General features: G+C 42.3%; 1 protein-coding gene across 2 annotated transcripts in view; it reads left to right on the plus strand.

Moving 5' to 3' along the window:
• Ssu72 (Ssu72 CTD phosphatase) overlaps nucleotides 1–26,093 on the plus strand; it is a 140,267-nt gene that overhangs the window by 61,502 nt on the left and 52,672 nt on the right. For both annotated transcript variants that reach the window (XM_068361976.1, XM_068361977.1), the window contains exons 3-4: nucleotides 137–280; nucleotides 18,675–18,814. In XM_068361976.1, the coding sequence (XP_068218077.1) occupies nucleotides 137–280; nucleotides 18,675–18,814 (284 nt within the window). The remainder of the gene's footprint in view (nucleotides 1–136; nucleotides 281–18,674; nucleotides 18,815–26,093) is intronic.

Raw genomic sequence — 26,093 nt, forward strand, 5'->3', positions numbered from 1 at the left:
GGATTGTATTAGTTATTGAAAAATAGAAATTATTTCCAAATTTGTCATGTATAATTTTTTTCCATACATTATTGTGTTACTGTATGATATTGTTTTATGTATTTTACTCTGCATCTTATTTCTTATTTTTTCACAGCAAAAAGGGCTTTAAGGTTAGGTCATTCGGAACAGGAGACAAGGTGAAGCTCCCTGGTCCTGCACCTGACAAGCCAAACTGCTATGATTTTGGGACGTCGTATGATGACATCTATAATGATCTTTTAAGAAAAGATAAAACATTGTATCCTTTTCATAACATTTTATTTTATAACTCCAAGGAGTACCTTTAGACAGCATATATTGTAGTTAAAAAAAGGTTTAAGAAACTTGACTTGGCCCATTTATTACAATGTTGTTATAGTGTTATTTCAAACTCTATGTTCTTTACAGTTTCTACCAATTTTTAAAGTAAATGCAATGGTAATTTTATATACAAAACTTTGTACAATGAAAATTTTCTTGCCCTTCATTTTTTTTTATTTATCATTGTATAGAAGTCACTTATAAATATGTAAATATGACTATTTTTCATATGGGTGTTTGTTCCCATACTAACATACCTTCTGTTTATTATGTGGATTATCTTTCAGCGGCAGCTGAATGGTAGCCATTAGATTTTAATTGCGAGGTGGCACTCCTGCCTAACCGCTTGAGCGGGTAGGCTGGTAGTGCCTGGAGAGTACCCAGCCGCCTCTATATATACACTCACAGCAGTGAGAGACAGCACTTTTTCTTTTGGCTCGGTAGAGATCAGACGTGCCCGCTCTCCTTTTGAATGTCATTGGACTTTTTCAATTTTGCTTTGCCTTTCCCAGTTTGTGTGTTTTCTCTTGCGATCGCCTTCATCATGCGAAACTGTCCAGGGCACGAGGGTGCCGTGTGCGTGACCTTCATGTCTTCGTTGGAGACTAACCCGCACTCTTTGTGTCCTACTTATCGAGGGCATCGATGCAAGCAGGGTTCGCCCTGTGCAGAGTGTAGGGAGTGGTCTGCCTCCCAATGGGAGAAATTTGGGCGATGTAGGAAGACGACGAAGCGCGATCATTCTCCCTCAGGGGCAAGCAGAGAGCTTTCTTCTTCTCGCACCCCTAAATCTCTCAAAAGATCCTTCTCGCTCGCGCTCTTATGTGGGATGATCGAGTAGGAGCGCAAGTCAATTAACCCCTTGGCAACCACAGTGTACTGGTGGTTTGTTGCTTCCCCTAGAGGAGCAACTTCTCCTCCAGCAGCTGGTGAGCCATTTTCCCTTTCAGATCTGCTCCAGGTGTGGTCGTCCTTAGGGATTTCTTGATCTCCTTTGAAAGAGGAGCTGCTGCGCCTTCTTCGGTGTGGTGCCAGGAAGGACTCTTCTCCGGAGCCGTCGACTTCTCCCCACTCTGGAACTGTGCAAGGTTTATCTGTCGCCTTCTCCTGGCCCTTCCAAGTGTGGATGAGGTGATCGCTTGTGTTCGCCTCTCCAACGGCCCCTGCTGACAACGAACCCTCTCTCCATCCTGGGACCTCGTCGTCCCCTAACCTTCAACCCTTTTTGTTTCTCCCCACAGGAACCCGCAGGTTGCAGGTGTAGATCTTTCGAGGACCAGCGCTCCTACCATCATTAGCGCGAAAGGACGAACATTACCATCGCCTGGCCCTTCTGGACTCTTTCCCTGATTGCCGTTCGTGACGATCGGAAGATCTTATGGATTGTAGGTCATCACGATCCGAATGCTCTTCTTCTAGACGTCTCACATGCTCTAGATTCTAGAGTCTTGAGCCTCGCGCTCATGAGACCGCAGGTCTCAACGCTCTCCTCAGAGGTATTCCTTTTCACGAGTTCTTCACGATCACGAGCAAAGTCTAGACCTAGGTCCAGACATAAACGTTCTAGATCACGAGAACGGCGCTCCCGTTGCGAGGGCGACGCTTCTGTTCGCATGGGCGGTGTTCACGCTTATCAGGGTACCTTTCACGAGAACGATGTTCTCGATTGCGAGGCCGACGCTCACGTTCGTAAGCTAAGGATTTGTGACGTTCACGCTGATCTTGAACTAGAGCTAGATGCTCTCGTTCACGAACATCTCGTTCACGATCACGAACCTCACGTTTGCGATCAAGTCCTAGACTTTCCTTGTCCAGAGGTAGAGGTAGGCGTACATGCAGTTTCATCAGCACGTAACCACTCAACCAGACTTTCCAAACGACCTCAGACCGGACTTGAAGATGAGAATGACCATTCCTCTAACAGGCGTCCAGCTAAACCCCCAGTGCACAACAAGCTATTTCCGCTAGATCTTCGCATGGGGAGTTCTAGCAAAGCATTTGCCTACGCGACGCTTGGAAACGCGTCCCGCTGTGACGCGCTCTCCAATTAGAATAGTCCCTACTCAGAGGCCTCCTTTTGGTGACTTCTTTAGGCATAGTTGCTTTTCTGGGGCAGCAGAAAGGCCTCAGATCTTTCTATTCCTAGCGCTCTAGTGGCTCTTAGTGCTCTTTTTGTGAGCACTTCTGCTCGTGAATTGCGGCAGTTGACGTGTGAAACTCGTGATTTTAAATATTAAACTTAGCCGGTGAATATATAAATAGCTGACGTCTCCGACGGTCGACAGATTCCAAAAACTCGCGAGCGATCGCCATGAAGGCTGCCGGGTGTGCCCACCAGCGCCGACTATAGGCCAGATACCGCATATACTTCTCAACCAAACCAGTTCTTCTCTGTCGGTGTTAAATACAACACTGGTTCCGCTCGCGCTTGACCTCGAGTTTTCTACCGATTGGTGAAGTACTTGGTTTTGGTTTTATTGCTTTTGCCGTGTTGGATTATTCAATACTATTTTCAAAAGAAATGCTTTTGAAAGGAGAGGAAAAGTTTTTGCCCTTGCTTTTTTAATCCCGCTCTGGTTTTTCCATAGAGAAAAGATGGCCGACCCTTCCCTCAGTGTACGGAAGTGTGTTTAAGGATTTTAGTAATTATTTTATCACTGTAAATTATTGTTGATATTTATAGATTTACCTCTATATATTTTATATCTCACCCGCCTTTATTAGGCCTCTTCGATTAGCTTTCCATTTATACTAAACACCGAGATAAATTTTATGTTTTTGTTTATATTCGGCCTTTACCTATTCTTTGTAGGCGGTCCTGACTTGGAAAACGAAGTTAAACAACGTTGAGCTCATTCAACTTTTATTTTTGTTTAGATAAAAACAGTTGCTCTGTAAGAGTGATGATATGAATATTTTTAGAAATATTTTAAGAAATTTATTCTTGGAATAGTCTTCGTGCTGTTTTTCAAAGATGAACTAACGTTTGGTTTATTTATGCTACGCAGTTTGCGCTCTATCATTACGATAGAGAAAAAGAGAATCACGGTTTCACTTTGCAGAAAGAGTAAATCGATTTTGACGTTTTGTTCATTCTTCTTTCAAACTGAAGTTTTTTAGATACTAATTTAAAGGAATATGTTAATTTTCAATTTCTTAGTCCTTTCAGTTTTTTCCATTAGTCAAATAACCTAATATTGACGAAGAGTGAGTGAGCCATTCTCTTGTGAGTGACAAGAGAGAGAGAGAAAGAGAGAGAGAGAGAGAGAAAGAGAGAGAGAGAGAGAAAGAGAGAACGATCCGATCTTTATTCTCGTCCCAAGTCTCTGTACAATGAGTTTGGGAGCGAGTAACGTTGTTCTCGATTCAGATTTTTACTCTCGTCCTAAGTCTCTGTACGGGGAGAGAGGATAAAACGTTTTAGTTTTTATTCTCATCCCAAGGCACTGTACGGTGAGAGATTGAAAACGTAGTCCTTAGTGAACTAGTTTTTAGTCTCATCCCCAGTCACTGATCTTTTTAATTTTATATATTTCCGTTTTATTCGATATATATGTACAGTGAACCCTCGCTACTTCGCGGTTCGACCATCGCGGATTCACCACTTCGCGAATTTTTTTCATAACCCATGTATATACATATATCGCGGATTTTCCGGAAATATAAAAAATACCGCGATGTGACCGATGGTGCGAGATTGGAGAAAGTAAGGAAAATTAAATCATGATTGATTTTCAATATAAATGAAACTTTGAGGAGCAACAAAGATATCATTTGTTAGAGAGATAGAGAGAGGTAAGGAATGGGAGGTAGTGAAAAGTAGCCCACAGAGAGAGAGAGAGAGAGAGAGAGAGAGAGAGAGAGAGAGAGAGAGAGAGAGAGAGAGAGAGAGATAGAGGGGGGTTTAAATGTAATAAACCAAAAAATTTGATAGGTTATAACACATTGGTGCTTATGTAATATCAACTGTATACTGTAGATGGTTTGAATAAGTTAAGAAATGGTATAAACAATACTTTGTTAATGTATTCGTACACACTCAAGAGCGGCAGCTAGATGACAGCTGATCTAATCACAGCCAAAAGTAAAACAAAATGAAGTCAACAATACTCGATTTTTAAAACACACCCGAAATTTAAAAACAAAAGTACACGCTTTCTTAATGTGCAATTAACTATTTAAAGAGTGGCAATTTTCTAGAATAAAATGATATTTCCCAAAAAATAGTGCTTTGCTGATGAAACCGGATGCCGTATTTTTAGCTATGATTGAAATGGATGTAGACTCGGCCTAATTTTTTTTGTTTCGTATTTAATTGACACTAAGAAAACTGATTTTAGTTTCTTCATCTAAATGTAAGTATTGTATAACACGAAGAGAGAGAGAGAGAGAGAGAGAGAGAGAGAGAGAGAGAGAGAGATGAATCAGCTGTTGTAATCAAATGGCGTGTTTTTGTTTCGTGAGAATTTCATCGCCACGACTATAACAACAACATACTGTACTGAACTTTACAGTATTTTACAGTCTACTGTAATATGATAAAGTAAAATATTTGTAATCTATTGTATATGAAATGGGGCTATTTTTTATTTGTTTAAAATTTACATTTACGTATTTTAACAATCTCTCTCTCTCTCTCTCTCTCTCTCTCTCTCTCTCTCTCTCTCTCTCCTCTCTCTCTCTCTCTCTCTCTCTCTCTCTCTCTCATAGATTGTTTTCCTGCTTTGCTACGTATGTATGATTTTATATAGATACGGTAAATAATATTTGTAATAACATATTTTATAAAAGCTTTTACTGTAATATCATTATTTATCACTTTCATCATGCGCGTTAAATTCCTTAGTTTGTTTACTGAGCGTACTTTATGACGCCGTCGTTTCAGGCGGCGTCATAAAGAAAAACATTTCATTTGGAAGTCCTAAGAAAAATTAAGTAAAACATTAGTAATAACCAAATCAACATACTGTACTGAATAATCAATATAATCGATGCAAAAACTAACCTATACACAGATGTGTAAATGCGTTTGTTTCTTCATTATAATCAGAGATAAACGTAAACAAAACATTGGTTGCCATTTTTTATCGTGCTTTTTGGCGTGTTTAGGAAACGCATGATATAAAGTCGCCTTTAATATTTGTGCCTGTTTTAGTTTAGGGAACGTTAGTACATGCATTAAGTGTTCTGTACATTAAAGGGTAGTTTGTTAACAGTACTACGTACAAGGGAAGGTTTTAAAAGTCTGAATATACATGTTAAATAAATACGTAAATATGGTGTCACTACTTCGCGGATTTTCACCTATCGCGGCCGGGTCTGGAACCTATCTACCGCGATAAACGAGGGTTCACTGTATATGTTTATTGATTTTTGTATGTGTGTTTCATTTTGTACTAATGTGCTTACATTATACGACTCATTTCGCAATTCTAACCTTTTGATTTAAGGGAGAATTGCGTGCTTCAGGTAGAAATCAGCTTTATTCATGTCTAATGTGAAATTATTAAAAAATGCGATATCAGTGAAGAAAGTGCAAAAAACATGTTCTGTGTTGCGGAGGGTTCGTTTGTTCGTGCTTGTCGCTTGCCTAGTCCGAGACCTCTTTCAGGCTCCCCTGCACCAGGGAGAAGGAATGTCGTAGGACCTAAGGGAGTGAGGGGTGTAAACCAACGAACAGACGTTCCCTCAAAGGTATCAGACGTTGCTCGTCAAGCATGTCCTTGCCATAAGACAGGAGAGACGAAGTTTCTCCTCGTCATCCGATGATTCATCTCTTTAAAAGCCTGGGCGTTAGGTTTCGAGACGGTTGAAACGTTTATTAGTTCCTTCAGAACAAGTTCAACGTCCTAGCTGTAATCTTCATGAGAGTCCCGTTCATAGCGATGACGTTCATGTACAGACGTTTCTGCCACAGACTCGACGTGACGTTGAACGGTAGACACCGTAAACACAACGTGACGTCGAGTGTCAGTCACCGTAGTCACGATATAGCATCGATCAGCAGTCACCGCTGTTTCTACGTGACGTTTGAACGTCAGCCACCGCAGTCACAGGTTGATCCGAAGTTAAGTTTTTTTTGCAAGAAATGCTGTTAAAGCTTTCTTCTTTTATAGAAGCTTACGATCCTGTTCCTGTGCGAAAGGATCCTTTGCTTTTTGTACGTCACGGTTCTGGGATACGTGATTCGGGTCTTCAACCTTCTGAACGAGCTTTGTTACGCCACGCTGACGTTATCCCTAGTGACAGCTTTGCTGTTAAACGAGATGCGAAGCATAAATCTCGATGTAACTTTGATCGCTTTGAACGTCAGCCACCGCAGTCACAGCGTGACGTTGAGCTGCAGACACCGCAGACACGACGTGACGTTGAGCGATAGACACCGTAGACATGACGTGACGTCGAGGGTCAGTCATCGTAGTCACGATATAGCATCGAACAACAGTCACCGCTGTTATTGCGGGACGTTTGAACGTCAGTTACTTCTGTCACGACGTGTAGTAGAATAACATTCTCTGCAGTCACAACGTGACATCGACCCTCCAACTTTAACTTCTGTTCATATACAAGTTGATGTAGCCTGTCAGGCTTTTCCTTCCCGTCATTCTGAATATAAATCTCCTTCTCGCAAGACTTTAGATTTATCAGATGATGTGCCTTCTGAAGAAGTTGATGACCCCCTTTCTACTAATGTACCTTTGGGGAGTCATTCAGAAGAGGAGTAACCTAGGGTGGTCCAACAATCCCTTGTTTTATAATTATGAATTTCTTTAGTGAAATTTTGTCCTACTCGTTTTGTAACGGCTGCTCCGCCGTCTGAGTTTACTCTTGGCATGACTTTCTTCGACTCCTACATTTGCGAAGTCAGTTCTCTCTTGTTCTTCCAAGAGAGCCATGCTCTTACTGGGAGACTGGTTGGAATCCAGGAGAAGTTTAGGAAAGTCTGCTTTTGCTTTTCCTCCTTCTTAATTAGCTTCTCGCTCCAGCGTCTGGTGTGACACAGGAGAAGTTCTCGGCTTGGGAGTACCTGCCTCTGCCCAGGGAGACTTCTTAAGCCTAGTGGACTCTCCTCGTCGTCTAGCCATGAGACGCTCCAAGATTTTATGGTCTGCTTCAGAGCTAGACCATCTCCTGTTAGGAGTTTTTTTGAGCGTTTGAAGTATTTATTTGTTGGATTGGTCCCTGGAAGCCTTAAGTAAGAAGGTCTCTCCAGCTGTCAATGTATTGCTGTACAATTATGTCATGCATGAACAAGGCTATCAGGGATGGCTCTAATGATCTGGCAGCCACGTTCACTGCAGGAGTACTTAAGATGTAAGTGCGCTCAATGTGTTCATTGTCAAGACAAAGTTCATGATGAAGACTACCAAATCTGTCTTGACAGCAGTAAGGGAAGGCGACTGGATGGTCTCCTTCGACCTTCAGGATGCATACTTCCACATCCCGATTCATCCAAACTTTCAACAACATCTGAGGTTTGTGGACAGGAAAGTAGTGTACCAATTTCGAGCACTGTGCTTCGGCCTCATTCCTGCTCCTCTTGTTTTTACGAGGCTCTTACAAAATGTAAAAAGCTTTCTACATTTTTTGAGGATTCAGACCCTCCCTTTATTTTGACGACTGGCTAATCAGGGCGTCGGCATTGAATTGCTGTCTGGAGAGCCTCTTATGGACATTAGACCTAACCAAGGAGCTAGGTCTCATAGTGAACGTAGAGAAGTCGTAACTTACAGTACTCCATCCCAGACTATTCTTTATTTGGGAATGAAGATACAGTGTCGAATTTTTCGGGCCTTTTCGTCTCCCACAAGAATGGAACAAGCTCTGTTAAAAGTCCGTCACTTGCAAGAGAAAAACAGTTGCTCTGTAAGAGTTTGAACGAGCCTCGTGGGAACTCTTTCATCGCTGGAGTAGTTTATCTCTCTGGGGAGACTCAACCTTTGCCCTCTCCAATTTCACCTAAACCATTGGAACAAGGAGAGGGGCTTAGAGAGTATCTCTTTCCCAATCTCCAACTCAGTCTAGACATGTCTGACTTGGTGGGACAGCAACATCAGACTTCGAGAAGGTCTTTCTCTTGCGATCAAGAACCCAAATCATGTGTTGTATTCAGATGCATCGGATTTGGGTTAGGGAGCTCCACTGGACAGTCTGGAATGCTCGGGTCTTTGGTCCACGGATCAGAAGGAACTCCAATTAAGGCAAGTAACATCTCTCTTTTGACGAGATTTGTGCAAGGAGAAATGAATGTCTTGGCGGACTGCCTCAGCAGAAGAGGACAAGTCATCTCCATGGAGTGGACGTTGCACAAGACTGTGTGCGAGAAGCTATGGATGACATGGGGTCAACCCACCATAGATCTTTTTGCGACTTCACTGACAAAGAGGCTCTCGACTTACTGCTTTCCAGTTCCAGATCCAGAGGCAGCCCACATAGACGCTTTCCTGCTGGACTGATCTCACCTGGACGTTTATGCCTTTCCACCTTTCAAGATCCTAAACAAGGTGCTGCAGTAGTTCACCTCTCACGGAGGGACCAGGTTGACGTTGGTTGCTCCCCTCTGGCGCGCGAGAGAGTGGTTCACAGAGGTACTTCTATGGCTGGTAGACGTTCCAAGAAGTCTGCCGTTGCGGATGGATCTCTTGCGACAGCCTCACGTAAAGAGATTTCATCAAAGCCTCCCCACGCTTCGTCTAACTGCCTTCAGACTATCGAAAGACTCTCTTGAGCTCGAGGGTTTTCGAAGGAGGCAGCTAGAGCGATCGCGAGGGCTAGAAGATCCTCTACCATCAGGATCTATCAGTCGAAATGGGAGGTATTTAGAGACTGGTGCAAGTCCTCCTCTATTTCCTCTTCCAGTGCCTCTGTAGCGCAGATTGCGGATTTTCTGCTTTATCTGAGAAACGGTCGCTCCCTCTCTGCATCCACCATTAAAGGCTACAGAAGCATGTTAGCTTCTGTTTTCAGGCATAGGGGTTTGGATCTTTCTAATAACAAAGATCTCCAAGACCTGCTTAAGTCTTTCGAGACTTCCAAGGAGCGTCATATTTCGACTCCTGCTTGAAACTTGGACGTGGTCCTACAGTTCCTTATGTCAGACAGGTTTGAACCATTAAATTCAGCCTCCCTTAAGGATCTTACCCTCAAGACACTTTTTTTGGTGAGCTTGGCTTCGGTTAAAAGGGTTAGTGAGATACATGCTTTTAGCAAGAACATCGGCTTCTCCACTAATAAAGCAGTATGTGCTCTTCAACTTGGTTTTTTGGCCAAGAATGAACTTCCGTCTCGTCCTTGGCCTAAATCATTTGAAATCCCCAGTCTTTCTGAGATTGTGGGGAATGAAGTTGAAAGAGTGCTGTGCCCCGTTAGAGCTCATAAATTTTATTTATCCAGAACTAAACCGCTACGAGGTTGTTCAGAGGCTTTATGGTGCTCCGTTATAAAGCCCTCTTTGCCCATGTCTAAGAATGCGTGGTCTTATTTTATTAGACTTTTGATTCGGGAAGCACACACTCATTTAAGTGAGAAGGATCGTAATTTACTTAAAGTCAAGGCTATTGAAGTTAGAGCGATAGCAACTTCAGTAGTGTTTAAGCAAAATAGATCCATTAAAAGTATTATGGACGCGACCATTTTGGAGAAGCAAGTCGGTTTTCGCTTCATATTACTTGAAAGATGTCCAGACTCTTTATGAGGACTGCTACACACTGGGACCATTCGTAGCAGCGAGTGCAGTAGTGGGTGAAGGCTCTACCACTACATTCCCTTAATCCCAATATCCTTTTAATCTACTCTTGAAATTTTTAATCTTATTTTGGGTTGTACGGGAGACTAAGAAGTCTTTCGCAATCTTTTTGATTTGGCGGGTGGTCAAAATATTGTTTCTTGAGAGCGCCCAGATTAAGGGTATTGATGAGGTCCTGTTATAGGGGTGTTCACCCTGGATATAGCAGCTCCTGGGAGTCTTTCAGCATCCTAAGAGGATCGCTGGGCTTCGTGAGGATAGCGGACTAATGAGGCAGAGTAATTATCAGAGTCAGCTTCCTTACCAGGTACCTATACTTAAGTTTGTTTTTTGAATAGTTGTCAAAAACTCTTGAGCATATACGCCTTTATTGTTTTAATACTGGTCTCTACCCACCACCTTGGGTGTGAATCAGCTATTTATATATTCACCGGCTAAGTTTGATATTTAAAAATGATATTTTCATTATAAAATAAATTTTTGAATATACTTACCCGGTGAATATATAATATTAAAGGCCCTCCCTTCCTTCCCGATAGAGACCCTACGGACTGAGAAGAACTGGTTTGGTTGAGAAGTATATGCGGTATCTGGCCGATAGTCGGCGCTGGTGGGCACACCCGGCAGCCTTCATGGCGATCGCTCGCGAGTTTTTGGAATCTGTCGACCGTCGGAGACGTCAGCTATTTATATATTCACCGGGTAAGTATATTCAAAAATTTATTTTATAATAAAAATATCATTTTTGCGAGTGAATCTCAGAATTTTACGAGCAAATCGGTGATTTCCGCGAGCAATTCATAAGTAGATGTGTCGGAACTGTGAGCAAGTGCTGTACCAACACCTTCACCTCATCCCTCCAGCCTCCAGCGGAAGACCGACACCCTTTCCAGAAGGGTTCAAGGAGCCCCCTAATAGCTTCACAAACGGGCCTATTAGTCTGGACCTTCCTTCACGTCCTAAGGAACATGTTCCTCTGTCGATTGGAGCTCCTTCTAGAGTTCTACCCAAAGGACACTCTCCTAGGGAATTCTAGGGTTTACCAGCACTCTCCTGCGCACCAGCATTCTCCTACACGCCAGTGCTCTCCTGTGGGCCAACACTCTCCTGCGCGCCAGCACTCTCCTGCGTGCCAGCACTCTCCTGCGCGCCAGCATTCTCCTGTGCCATCACTCCCATGCGCGCATGCGCCATCATTTGCCTATGCACGCGCGTCATCATTCGCCTACGCACGCGCGCCATCACTCGCCCGCTCGTACACGCCAGATCTCGCCTGCACGCTCGGCCATGCGCCAGCACTCTCCCGCGTGCGTTCCCCATCTCTCTCCTACGCGTCAGCGCTTGCTACGTGCCAGCGGTCTCCTGCTCACTGTAGTGGTTTGCGGACTGTGGCCAGAGGTAGCACTCAAACTGCCTAGTGACCGAATGCTGTCCACAACCCAACGTTCACTACCCAAAAAATATACAATAGTGGAATACCCAAAAATCTAGGTAACTGGTGAAGAGAACGGAGCTCTGGGCACCACCCCTTGATTTATACTGGGCAAGGGGACCAAGCTAGAACCTTAGTTCCTTTTTATCTTCCCTTTCATTTAGCTTGCTGAATTTAAGTAACATATCTGAAAATTAGGTGAAAGAAAAAAAAAACAATGAAAAAACAGGGGCTGAAGAGGGGACACCATGGGGAAAGGTTCTGTAATTAAATTCTGTCTTTATACATACATATACCAAGGCACATCCCCCAATTTTGGGGGATAGCCGACATCAAACAAATGAAACAAAAAAGGGGACTTGTCTCTACATTCATCCCAGCCTGACAAGGGACTCAACCGAGTTTGGCTGGTACTGCTAGGGTGCCACAGCCCACCCTCCCCCGTTATCCACCACAGATGAAGCTTCATAATGCTAAATTCCCTACTGCTGCTACCTCCGCGGTCAACCACGGCACTAGAGGAAGCAGCAGGGCCTACCGAAACTGCGTCACAATCGTTCGCCATTCATTCCTATTTCTAGCACCTTCTCTTGCCTCTCTCACATCTATCCTCCTATCACCCAGAGCTTCCTTCACTCCATCCATCCACCCATCCACCCAAACCTTGGCTTTCCTCTAGTACTTCTCCCACTAACTCTTGCATTCATCACCTTCTTTAGCAGACAGCCATTTTCAATTCTCTCAACATGTCCAAACCACCTCAACACATTTATATCCACTCTAGCTGCTAACTCATTTCTTACACCCGTTCTCATCCTCACTACTTTGTTCTTAACCCTATCTACTCGAGATACACCAGCCATACTCCTTAGAAGCTTCATCTCAAACACATTCAACTTCTGTCTCCATCACTTTCATTCCCCACAACTCCGATCCATACATAAAAGTTGGTACAATCACTTTCTCATACAGAACTCTCTTTACATTCATGTCCAACCCTCTATTGTTTACTACTCCCTTAACTGCCCCCAACATTTTGTATCCTTCATTCACTCTCTGACGTACATCTGCTTCCACTCCACCATTTGTTGCAACAACAGACCCCAAGTACTTAAACTTATCCACCTCCTCAAGTAACTCTCCATTCAACATGACGTTCAACCTTGCACCGCCTTCCCTTCTCGTACATCTCATAACCTTACTCTTACCCACATTAACTCTCAACTTCCTTCTTTCACACACCCTTCCAAATTTTGTCACTAATCAGCCAAGCTTCTCTTCTGCATCCGCAACCAGTACAGTATCATCCGCAAACAACAACTGATTTACCTCCCATTCATGGTCATTCTGGTCTACCAGTTTCAATCCTCATCCAAGCACTCGAGCATTCACCTCTCTCACCACTCCATTAACATACAAGTTGAACAGCCATGGCGACATCACATATCTCTGATTTAGTCCCACTCTCACCAGAAACCAATCGCTCACTTCATTTCCTATCCTAACACATGCTTTACTACCTTTGTAGAAACTTTTCACTGCTTGCAACAACCTTCCACCAACTCCATATAACCTCATCACATTCCACATTGCTTCCCTATCAACTTTATCATACGCTTTCTCCAGATCCATAAATGCAACATACACCTCCTTGCCTTTTGCTAAATATTTCTCGCATATCTGTCTTTATAAAAACAAGAAAAATATTTATTTGAAAAAGAAAAAAACTGTTAGGATTAACATCGTTTTGTCAATTCAAATAAGAAATTAAAAGGAAAATTAGCATCCCTTTATACTCCAGCCTCAAGATAACAAGAAAAAAAAAATGATTTGAATAAAAAACTATCCACATGCTGGACATTCACAAGTTTTCTAAACAATATCAAATCAACCATATAGAAGAAAACATATAAAACTGTGAAAACACTGTACTACAATAATTTTCCCTAAATCAATACTGTCCTTATCAATATCCAGTCTACCATTAGGCTGCAAAATTACTTAAAAATCTTCAGCCTTTGAACAGTATGGCCGCACACGACGCTGTGCAGGTCTCTGTGGGCCCACAATAGCTATGTCTAGAAAATCTCCAATTTTAACCTGCACTGTGATAAAGTTTCGTTGTCATTGAAACTTTTCTGACCAACACCAGTAAGTGCTTAAATCTCTCATTCTTGGAAGGGGTTTTGATAATTCTGGAACAATTCAGACTAACCTTGAACACTGTCACTCTCCTCCTAGCATCTGAATTCACTTCCTGGGCCTACGACCAGATATGCCATTTCATTAGCTCCTGTGAACTATTAATGTTTATGACACCCCTCAAAACATTTCTCCAAAACTCCACTTGGGTCACGGTCACTTTCAGAAAACACTGACGTCAATTACAAGTTTGGGAAGTGACTCATGTAACAGGGCAGAAATATTTACATTACAAGTCTTCACCAAGCTTACTAGCAACATAAACAGGTGCAGGATGATGCAGTACCCTTCCAATTATTTTTTTCCATTCCTAAATTCTAGTTGCATGCTGCAAAAAAAAATATTGTTAGACAAGTGGTAGGACCAAAAATATAAAAATATATTAAGAAAAAATATGCAAGCATAAAAATGAAATGATTTGTATCTTTAACTTTATTCGTTTAATATTTTCCACATTTCCAGATCTCTCCCACGTGCACGCACCAGGTCACACGCACTCGACACTCGTCCACGCGCGTGCACCAACATTTGCCCACGTGTGCATGCCAACACTCGCCAACTCTCGCCATCGCGCCACCACTCGTTCGCGTGCACAAGCCAGCTCTCGCCCACGCAGAGAGTTCCCTACCTTTATCGGAGATCAGGTAGTCATGACATCTAGGCCTTCGATGTTGGAGTTCTTCTTCCTTCCTCGGAAGGAACCTAAAGACTTCAAGACCTTGCCAAAGTCTTCCACGAGGACTACCAAGACGGAGACAGTCAGCCACTCGAGGAATGTCTGGGACCCCCCCCCCCCCCCCCCCCCCCCGGGGAGAACTCTCGGGGTTGGAAGATGGAGACTTCGCTGCAAGTCCGACGTTGGAAGGAGAGCATAAAGAGTCAGAATATGCATTCTGGCAGGTCCTGACTCTTTTAAGGGTTCTCAACGGGTTTTCCGACCCAGAGATACCCTCTCGGGAGGGCAAGGATATGGTCTTAAACCATGTCTTTGGCACCCAGAAGCCCTCTTAAGACCAATGCAGCCCTGCCTTGGTCTCAAGGGTTGAAGGGTGCCAGGGCTAAGATCACGCCTACGGCTCTCTGAGTATCCCTCCTCCCATCGTTCCGGCTCTACCAACAAGCTCCTCCAACCTCCTCGTGTCTAACAGAGGAGGTACTTCGAGATCCAGGAGGAGCCTAGTCCAGCTCTTCCTCTCCACCATTCCTTGGAAGAGCTCACTAAGGGGTCTCTCTAGAGAGAGACTCCAGCCGGCAGGTCTCTTTCTCGGCGACCGAGATCCATAATCAGGAAAAGGTCATGAAGTATGCTATGCATGCCACTTTGTGGCTTAATATCTGGTTAGGGACCTTGGGAATCCTGGTACAAACTGAGGTTTTCTTCAAGGAACGTACCAGGAAGGCAATGGAGACTTTCCTTCTCTCGGGCACACGCACGATCGAGTTTCTTGCCCACCAGTTTCGAACTTGGAGGCAAATACCATCTTGAAACGTCGAGACGCAGTGTCTGAGAGATTCTACCAACAAGTCCCTAACGTCGAGATAGCTAGGCTCAGACATTCCTCTCTAGAGGAGCCCACTTGTTTGAGCCTAAAGACGTGGAACATGCTGCTGAGAGATGAAGTCCCATCAAGACTCCCTCCTCCATAGGGCTCTGACATCCAAGCCCTATAAACCACCAGCTTCTCAACAATCCCGTCCAACCAAAACAGCAGCGAAGACAATGGTGTCTAAGTAGCCCTTTCCTACCAAGGACATGAAAGGCACCAAGTCCTCCAGGGGTGGGAAAAATCCTAGAGGGAGTAGTCGAGGCCGCAAACGCTAGGATAGGCACTCCCTCCGCTTGTCTACCAGTGGGGGGATGCCTACAAAGAACTCGGGGCTAAACCCTAGACAATCTCCGTGATTCGTCTAGGATATAGTGTCCCGTTCATAACATGTCTCCCTCCCCTGACCAGGAATCCAGTGTCGATAGACTCCTTTGCCATGGGATCAGCAAAGGGGCCGGCCCTTCGGGCTGAAGTCCAGACCCTGTTCAAGAAGGACGCTTTCCAGGAGGTCCTCGACGGGTCCCCAGGCTTCTTCAGTCGGCTCTTTCTTGTAGGAGAGGTGTCTGGAGGCTGGAGACCAGTCATCGACCTCTCAGCCCTGAACAAGTTTGTCAAGCAAACTCCGTTCAGCATGGAGACGGCAGACACGGTCAGACTAACGGTTAGACAACAGGACTTTATGTGTACACTGGACCTAAAGGACGCGTACTTCCAGATCCCAGTCCATCCGTCTTCAAGGAAGTACTTAGGATTCAGGCTAGACAACAGGAAATACCAGTTCAAGGTGCTGTGCTTCAGTCTTTCCACAACACCTTGAGTTTTCACCAGAGTGTTTGCCCTAGTGTCATCTTGGGCAACACAGGATTGGCATCCGTCTCCTCCGCTATCTGAACGACTGGCTAATCCTAGCAAACTCGGTGTCAACCCTTCTTCAACACCGAGACGAACTTCTGAGACTGCCAAGATCTGGGGATCATGGTAAATCTCGAGAAGTCATCCCTGCTTCCTACACAGAAACTGGTATACCTAGGCATAATAGACACCACTCTCCACAAAGCCTTCCCATCAGACGACAGAATAACAAGGCTGAGGAAGGTCGCAAGACCCTTCCTCAGACGAAAAGAACTCCCAGCCCAGACGTGGTTACATCTCCTCGGTCACCTTTCATCACTGGCCCGTCTCCCAATGGTTGCCTCAGAATGAGATCCCTCCAGTGGCAACTCAAGTCCCGGTGGAATCAGACTCTCGATTCCCCGGAGAACTTATGAAAAGGAGTGGATCTTCTTCTCCTCCCCCCGGATTTGATGCTGTTCTCAGATGCTTCAAAAAAAGGGTGGGGTGGCCCATGTGCTACACCACAGGACCTCAGGCCTCTGGTCAGAGTCAGATGAGTACCTCCACATAAATCTCCTAGAGATGAAGGCCGTCTTTCTGGCCCTTTAACAGTTCCAATAGTTCCTAGGGGGCCACTCAGTGGTGGTGATGAGTGACAACACCACAGTAGTGGCTTACATCAACAAGCAAGGAGGTACTTTTTCGCAGCAGTTATCCCATTTAGCAGTAGAGATACTGAGATGGGCCGAGATCCACTCGATACCACTATCAGCATGCTTCATTCCAGGCAAAAGGAATGTGCTTGCCGACAACTTGAGCAGAGCATCTCAGACAGTGAGTACCAGAAGCAGAAGGTTGAGGGCATTGTTACCCGGTCTTAGTCTATGTGAATGAAAAGGTTTGACTGGCTCTTATACTTTTCTTCATCCTCCCCTATCTTGGGTAAAGCAGCATCCTGGGTTCTCTGCACAAGCTGACCTCAAACTACTGCAGGTAAACCATGCTCCCTTGTGTACCTAGTATCAAAACTAATACTGTTATGTCCCCATACCCTAGCGAGGTGGTATTGGGAAAGTCTTGGTTACAACAGTTTTTCCTTTTAAAGACTCGGAATAACTTTACCTGGACGGTCACACTTCTATACAGTATATCTCAACACACACCTTGCTAAGCAAGGTTTTAGCGAGGTGGAGGGACTCCTTATTTTTGAGTACTGACATACTCAGATAATGAGCCTCCGGGTAAAGCCAAAAGCCAGATTGGCAAGGACGTCCACCCTTCCTAATGGGTGAGTCACCCCTGATAAATTGCGTGGTTTGTATTTTAGTTATGGAACAATTGACAAATTCGTAGATAATTTGTATTTTTCCTAAAGATACAAACCTTAGCTATTGATACAAACTTGTCCGCCAGCCCTATCCCCCCTTGAAGTCCTACCTCCAAGCAAAGTGAGCTAAATCACAGGTGTGTGAACAGGAGTGATAGCAAGTTAACCCCCCCCCCCCCCCCGCCAACTAGAGGTGTGGGTAGTTACCCCTCGCTAAACTTAAATGGCTCGTCATTTCAGCTACGCCGAAAGTAATACCCCTATTAAATAGCCAAGGTTTGTATCGTTAGGGAAAATACAAATTATCTACAAATTTGTCATATTCCAGCTATAAAGGGTTATTACTTGCTCTAGATTTATAGTTTATGTGAGAAGGGAAATACAGTATATATTTTTAAGGTCAAAGTAAGCATATTGGTCTTGGTAGTCGTTGGGACTTGACTGAAATTTGTAAAACTTAGGCAGTGTTTTCAACTTAAAAACCCAAAAGTCAAGTTATCAAAGATTTAGAAATATGTGTCTGGTCAAAGGTTTGTTGAAAGCTTATCCTAGATCCAGCTAATTTTCAACTGATCCACATTATGTTGAGATACAGGTCTAGCATGCCTTTGTTGATGGATTTGATTTCTTTCTGTTTATAGGAAATTAGAATGTGGATAATTGTTGCAACATAGTTGGTCACTTTTTTATATTGGAATGAAAATTGAGTTGAATATGAGGATGGACATGCAAATAATGTTTATAGTATTTTGATTTCTTTGGTAATTTTAATCTTAATTTTATCTCATATATTTGTAGATAGTAGTTTATGGTTCTAATTATGGTTTTTGTTTGTTAATGCAGTTGTGAAATTTTTATTTTGGTCAATAGCAAAAGTCAATGCAAAAACGTTAAAGTTTGTTATTGAAAATTATGAGAAAAATCCATTTATTTTTAGGTATAGGTAGTTAGACAAGAGGAATTAAGTAAAGCACCGAGCTTTTATATCGGGCTTCTTAATCCTTTCTTACTTCAGACTTAGATATTATTGTATGAAAGTTGTGCGATTGGTTTCATAGGTTGAAATGATACCGAATGGTGTAAGTGTATGGCTGGACTCTGTTTTTGTCCACATACATTTTGGTATTAATAAATGAATAACCTTTAGTTCTCCATGATGAAGTTTTGTTTATATTCAATAATTGAATTTGTGATTCAAGTTTTCTTTTTACATACTCTAGATATTTCTTAACAAGAAAATTTAAGATATACACAGAATGGATTATTGCACATGTTGGATCGCAACCGAAGAATAAAGCCGGAGCCTGAAAGATTTCAGATATGCCAAGACAAATTTGATATCATCATCACATGCGAAGAACGAGTGTACGACCAAGTTTTGGAATGTGAGTATGCCTAAATAATTGAACGAAAAATTATATTCGTCTCCATTTCATATATAAGATGATAGATATCAATGCATTACCATCACCATTTTTTTCTCTGTTTTTATGTTGAATAGACTGACAAAAGTCTTTTTACAGTTTATGAAAAATTTATTTTAATGTTGTTACTGTTTTTAATATATGTTATTTTGATTGTTATTACTTATTTTGTAGTTTGTATATTTAATATTTCCTTTCCTCACTGGGGTGGTTTTTTACTGTTGGAGCCCTTCGTCTTATCGCATCCTGCTTTTCCAACTATGGTTGTAGCTAAGCTAATGAAAATAATAATAGTAATAATAATAATAATTATAATAATAATAATAATAATAATAATAATAATAATAATGAGAATAATAATAATAATAATAATAATAATGACTGCTGCCAGGTACCCTTGAAAAGGGCTAATGGTTTGCTGGGTCTGATTATATACTAATGTAATACTTCACTTCATGTTTAAAACAAAGTTACAGTATTCTTATATATTTTTGGATTTTTATTTCTACATAAAAGACTTTCTAGATTATCTAATATCTGTTGAATATTTTCAAAATTACCTTAGGGTATTCAGAATTGAGAACAATGGATTTATGTCTTAAATTGAAACTCGAATATATAGATACTATTTTGGATGGCTATATTGGGAACTTAGCAAATAATTGATGCTATGGAAAGTAAGAACAGTGGGTTCATTATATTGAATATAATGCTTTACTTAACCCATTCACTACAAGGCATTGGATCCCTCCTCAGTAGCTACATATGAGATTTATCACCATTTGATATACATGTAAAGTACACTTATTCTATGACAACCTATATTTCCATTTGTTCCAGCAAAAATACAAACCTTCGTCCTTTACTTAGGGAAAAGGATAACGATGAAGCTGGAACACATCGGTCAAAATTTTATGAGGAGTAGGTAATTTGCCGCGGAAAACCCTGCCTCCCTGCATGCAAACTGAGTAATCCCTTTGATAGTAGCTGTCAGTTGAGACAGGCATTATTCAACTTGCTGGAGACTGTCAGATTTTCAATCTGTTTCCAGCATTTAACTTTGGTACTCTTGGGTTTTGTCCTTGAGTTTGACACATGGTTAAGGATAACACGTTTCCCACAACTTGAATGGTTGGCTGAAGGTGAATGCAGGATTCTCACCTTGGCCACCTTTGAGTTAGATTTCCTTGAAGTCGAAGGATCAGGTTCCTTCCGGGTCGAATTCGGTTTCCTTCTTTGTTTACACACGCAAGCAACAGGTGTCCTAGTGTGTGGTATTGAATCAATATTCTCAACCTTGCTAATCAGAAGTTGATTGCCTTGCTTTGCCGATTGCTAGACCTGGTCTACGATCAAGTCTTTTAGCCACTTGAGAGGGCTTGACAAGCGAGCACTTAATCCTCTGCAAGGTTGTGAGTCAACTTCTTCTTCTGGAATTACACAGGCAAGCTTCTACCAGATGCCCACATACGCTCCATCCAAATGTGCCTCATCCACACGTGATTCTAAGAGATGTGCTTAATCCACATGCGCCTCAACGAGACACTCCTCATCCAAATGCACCTTAATCAAACGTGCCTACCCACACGCTCCTTTACCAGATATGTCTCATCCAGACATGCATACCCAGAAATGTTCATACATTAGTTTTTGACAAGTCAGAAATAATAAACATGGATATCAGGCATGCACTTTTGATGCACTTACCCTCTTTTAGTAACAGTGAGGCATCTATTGACCGAATGCCCCAATTATAATAACTTGCGGAATAGATATTTGTTAGAGGCTCGAGGTGAGGGTGGCAGGTTCATCCTTGCCAAGATTCTTGGACATGATGTGTCCTACTATGCAAGTGGTATTTTTAGATTTGTTTCAGAAGCGGGTCTTTTGAAAACTATCTAACTTTTATAATGACTTATTAACTTTTATTGTTTTAATTGAATATTCTTTAATTTTTTATACATATAAACTAAATGATATCGGTGTCAGTGACCCTAGATGTCAGGATGCCTGAAAACCTTGAATCAATCAATCATTCAATCAGTGCTCATCTTGATTTACATTTAGTTTTATACAAAGCTTTATGCATAAATTCCATCACCTCAGGAATGTAGTCAGTTAGCTGACTTTGTACACAAGAAGGAAACTGAGATTTCTACACTTTCCTTCTCTTTTTGGACAAGTCCTTTAAAGTCCAGTTTACTCTTCCAGTGGAAGAAATAGGGTTACTCAGTTCTCCTCTGTGGAAAGAGAAAACAAAGATTTGAACACTATTGTATTTTCTCCTCAGTTGTTTGTGACTGTAATCGTCTTTAAAATGAATCTGCTCTTGGTCTCTATGCTGGAATGACATTATTATGTGAGCACTTTGTAATGTTACCACACATGCTTGCATCTATGGAATGTTGAATCTTTTGCTTATCACTAATCTATTTGGCAATTGCTTAGTCTTACAGTAGTTACATCTCTCTAGTTTAATCTCCAATTAGAGCTATAGTAGATGTACTTTAGGGGTTTGCATTTTATATATACACATATACAAACATGAGCAGAGTACTCAGGTTTGTTTAGCTAGGAGGAATGCAATTATTTCCAATGGGCTCTAGCAGGCAAGGTGCCAATCTAGTGGTTGCACTTAGGTATGTAACTGAGAGTGGCCACATGCTGATGCCCTCCAAGCCTTTAGCAAGTTACCCCTTGCCGGTTGCATCGTAAGCTCTGACCCTGGTTGCTCTCTCCTTCCCCCTTTATACCAATCATGTGCTTTGTCAGTATAATCCAAGGACGGATGCTGACCCCAGACCAAAGGACGTTGGACTAACAACAATCATGGTAGAGTAGACATGGTCAAAGGTGCAGTCGACGCATACCATAAAGAGGGTGCAGCCACCTAATTCGACAAATCATATAAGAACATGGTAACATCATATTCAAGCTGAGCATGGTCCTTTAACAAGAATCTAGCCTCCTGAAACATCTTTCCGAATGGTTTTCTCTATTTTTAGTGCCTTTAATGGTATTTGAATAGAGACTGTTCATAAGACAGTGACCCTCAGGCAGTAGTCCGATAGGAGATTCCCAGTCTCAATTGGCAGTGATGCCGTTTAGAATGAAACTGTTGAAGGGCACTTCCTCTTGCTAACGCATACTCTGGATCTTTGGTAGTTCACTAGAATGTCAGAAGAGACGGGGAAGGGGAGTGCACCTCCTACAACACCTAGAGTCAGTACGACCAAGTATGCCAATCCGATCTCAAAGTGTTTAGGGGTCAAGTGGCTTTTAAACACTTTTGCCCTCCTTTTTTGGTCGGTCACTTAGAGGTGTGAATAAGTAACAGCACCACTGTAGAAATAGAAATAAAAATGGAGGCATTACTGTTCTCTCAGCAGTCTACTTAACCGATAGTACCGATCCTTTGGTGGGCAGTGCTCGACTTGGTCTCTTTAACAGCTGCAGTAAGTCAGATGAAAGAACATCTGGAAAGGACATATGGAACAGAAAAATGCAGGTCGTAGGCCTAGAATGATCTTTGCTTCATCAGATAGTGAACAAAACCCTGACATAAAAGGGCTCTTCGAGAGTTGACCTGTTCACAACCTCTCTAATCGGAAACTTCCAGTGTTCCACTTGCCAATGCCACACCCAGAAGGGACCTTTGATTAGGCCTTCCAGCATCCTTGTCTTTCTACTTTTCTGCCTGATAAAGAGTATCTTGAATAGAGTCTGTGCCACTCCCACCTCACTTTAACTCTAATTGTGTCAAGATGGCCCCAGGTAGAATGGTAACCTTACCTTGTATTCCCTTCAGACGGAGATTCTGAGGGTGTTACTCCTCAGCTGACATATTCCATCAACCACACACCCAGAAAAAATCCACAACTCTGTAGAGTATTTTTAGAGCTGTGAATGGAAGTGGTCCAGCATCTCCTCTCAGAATACACTCTTTGAATAAACTCACTTGAGAGATATGAGGTTACTTCGGGGAAGCATAGACGTGTGTCCAAGTAGGCCATCTTTTATGGTTAGGGAATGGGATCTTTCCTCTCTGAGCCTCTATGGCAGAATTATCTGAATGTTTATTTCACTTCAGAAGAAGAAGGGCTCTTTTTGGGATTGGTAATGATTACTCACTTCTCAGCTGTAAAGTTAGGCCTTTAGGGTGAAATGAGTTGATTTCGCCACCTTGGCTGTACTTTTCATACATGGAGTGTTAAACGGACTAGTCCTCCAAGAGATGTGATACACCATCTTGGATATTGATAAAGTCTGGTGATCCCTGGAAATGACACCTTTGTATGGTTGGGGCTTCCTCACTCAGAAACTTTCCCTCAAACAGGTTTTCTTATTTCACGTATATAGCCTCCAACAAGTAAGATAGCAAGCATCATGGGCTCTCCTTTAGCATCAATCTTACCGGGAAAAGACCATCCCCCGCTGTGTTTCTGCCCTTTTAGCTAAAACCCTGGATTCTGTTGTTCTCAATGCCAGGATTCTACGTCTCATTTTGCAATTCAAAGCGATGCAACAGACTATCGGGTTCAGCTACTTTTGAGGTTTTTGTCAAGCTGTTTGATCGCTACCTTAAATGTACACGTACAACTAGACTTCACTTACTGTTCTTCTTCCTCATCACGAGGAGAGTGAGAAAGTGACTTGATATAATCTTCTGGTGGAGGTAAGTCTTTGACTGTATCCCTTTGTCATTCTCATTTCCTGCTCCTGGAGAAGTTAGGATGCCAGGGGAGTAGCTACGACCCTGTCATACCATAAGAATCTCTCTGTGGCGCAGGTACTTGCGGCATGGATATGAAAACATCAGACAATGTTTACTGTCCATTACTTGCAAGAATTGACCTACAGGTCTCTACACTTTTTGCTAGGGTCTGTAGAAGCTAGACAGCAGATAGTTGCTTCCTTGGATCCTTTGCAGAGGACCTTAGTACCAGATTGTGGATTGTTACATGCTAGACCGGGAGGAAATTGAAGATTGACTGGTCCTTTCCTTTCACTTTCATCATCCCCTTTACTGTGGCATAGCATCGGAAACCTTGTCAGCTGGAATCTATTTGCCTGCAGGTAAGTCGCACCTTACTGGTAGCTGTCTATGATATGGTATAGAAGTGTCGTTCCATATATCCCTTACGAGGGGGAGCTTGTAGTAACCAGACAAACACATTACCTATGCCCTATGGTGCGAACCAAGCAAACTCATTGGTTACTACTGTTACTTGGCTGTAACCATTATTGTAGTTATGCCCCAGCTTTATGTCACAATTAGCACACAAGGTGTAAGGAACCAGAACTCTCGCTACTTACATTGAAGGGGGAGTATGAGTCGCAGGATTAATTCTCCAGCCAGTTGGAACAGGAACTTCCTCCCACCTAAGGACAAGTTTCCTATGTAAAGGACGAAGGTTTGTATTTGTGCAGGAAGAAAATATAAATTTGAAAATATTTCATTTTTTTCTTAACTATACAAATCTAAGTCCTTTACTCATATTTTCCTGCCATCACCAACCCCCTAGAAGGTCCCAGCTGCAATCAGAGTGACCACTCAATTTAACAAGCAGGGGGGTTGGGGTTTCCCCACTCCTAGCCAGTGTTCACCGGCCAACTACCTACAACTCATAAAATTTTGACTGCAGTACAATATTCCAGCTTCTGTTATCGTTCACCCTATGTAAAGAACTGGTTTTAATAGTTAGGAAAAAATCTAATTACTTTCAAATTTGTAATGTTTATTTGTTTTACTGCTAATTACCAATGAAAATTTTCAAAAGTTTTATTTGTTATACTGTATAGTATTTTACTCAAAGTAATAAAAATCTTTATTTGCAAGGTTAATATAGGCTTTTTTTTTGTAAATTTCTTTTATTATATTTTACTCAAAATAATGATGAAGTGCTGTGATTCTGTGTAAACCAGCTGTATATTCAAAGTGGAATGATGATACTTCCACGATAATTAGTCGCTAAAAGAAAATGAACAACTCTTTGGTAAAGGACCTTACATTATACAGAAATATTAAGAAAACATTACTTTGGACACAAGAGTTCCACTATATAATTACTGTTTAAGGCATACGGTGAACAAATGAAAGTTATTTACTTTTCTTCATCAAGTACTTGATCATCTTCTTTGTCTGGATCTTTTCCCACTTTTATGTGGGGTCGATGTTTCTGGCCAGCGTTCTCCATCTACCTCTGTCCCGCACTTCATCACCGGTTAATCCCTTTGATCGAAGGTCATGTCATCCCTGACACGTTTTTAATTGTAATCAACATCCTACGCTAACAAAATAATAAAAGGCTATGAACTCGTTATGAAATGCAACATTATTATGGAGTTCTTACCTTTGAGGAAGATGGTAGTGGCTAACGGCGGTGAGTGCGGAGGAGGAGGAGGAGGGAGAGAGGACGGGGAGGAGAGAGACTTGACGGCAACACGTTCAGTACGCAACACTTTTGTAACACTACGTAACATAACCTTAACTTTAAATTCAACTTAAATGGAATTCAACTTTAAATTTAACTTAAATGAAATTAGCTTACTGTACACACACTTAAAAATAACAAGTTAATCTTATATTACGCTAAACTTAATTCTACATTTTATTTTATTTTTTATCTTTTTACTTTTCTTCTTCCGAGTTGGCTCTTTTTGCCTCGCTATCACCTGTACTTTTGAAGGCCATTTTAAAAGGAACCTATCCAGGGATGTTTGCTTTTGTCTCTCCTTCAATATGTTGCGAAAATGACGCATGCAAGTGTCGTCACACAAGGCTAACGTATGACCACTCACCAACATGTCCGGGTGCCTCTTTTCCATAAAATTAGAAAACTCCTGCCACTTTGCTAACATGTCTTTGGTTTCTGCCGTAGAAAGGCGGCCCTCGTCTTCCACCTCCTCCTCGCTACTGAGCATCTGCAACACCTCCGAATGTTGGATCTTCTGGAGCTTGATCAATTCCTGTGTTGTGAGCTCTTCCTGAGGCTCTTCGACAAGGTCATTCACGTCTTCCTTGTCTACCTCCAGCCCCATGGACTTTCCAAGAGACACGATTTCAGCCATCACAACAGGTTTGGGGTCATCAAATTCCATAGTAACGAACCCTTCAAAGTCCCTCTCAGCGATGGAAGCTGGCCACAATTTCTTCCACGCTGAATTAAGAGTTCGTCATGCATCGTCTATCATTTTTGAATAATGGATGATGTTGAAATGTTCTTTCCCAAATTCCCAA

Source organism: Palaemon carinicauda, chromosome 38 (genome assembly GCF_036898095.1).
Source record: "Palaemon carinicauda isolate YSFRI2023 chromosome 38, ASM3689809v2, whole genome shotgun sequence".
NCBI lineage: Eukaryota > Metazoa > Arthropoda > Malacostraca > Decapoda > Palaemonidae > Palaemon > Palaemon carinicauda.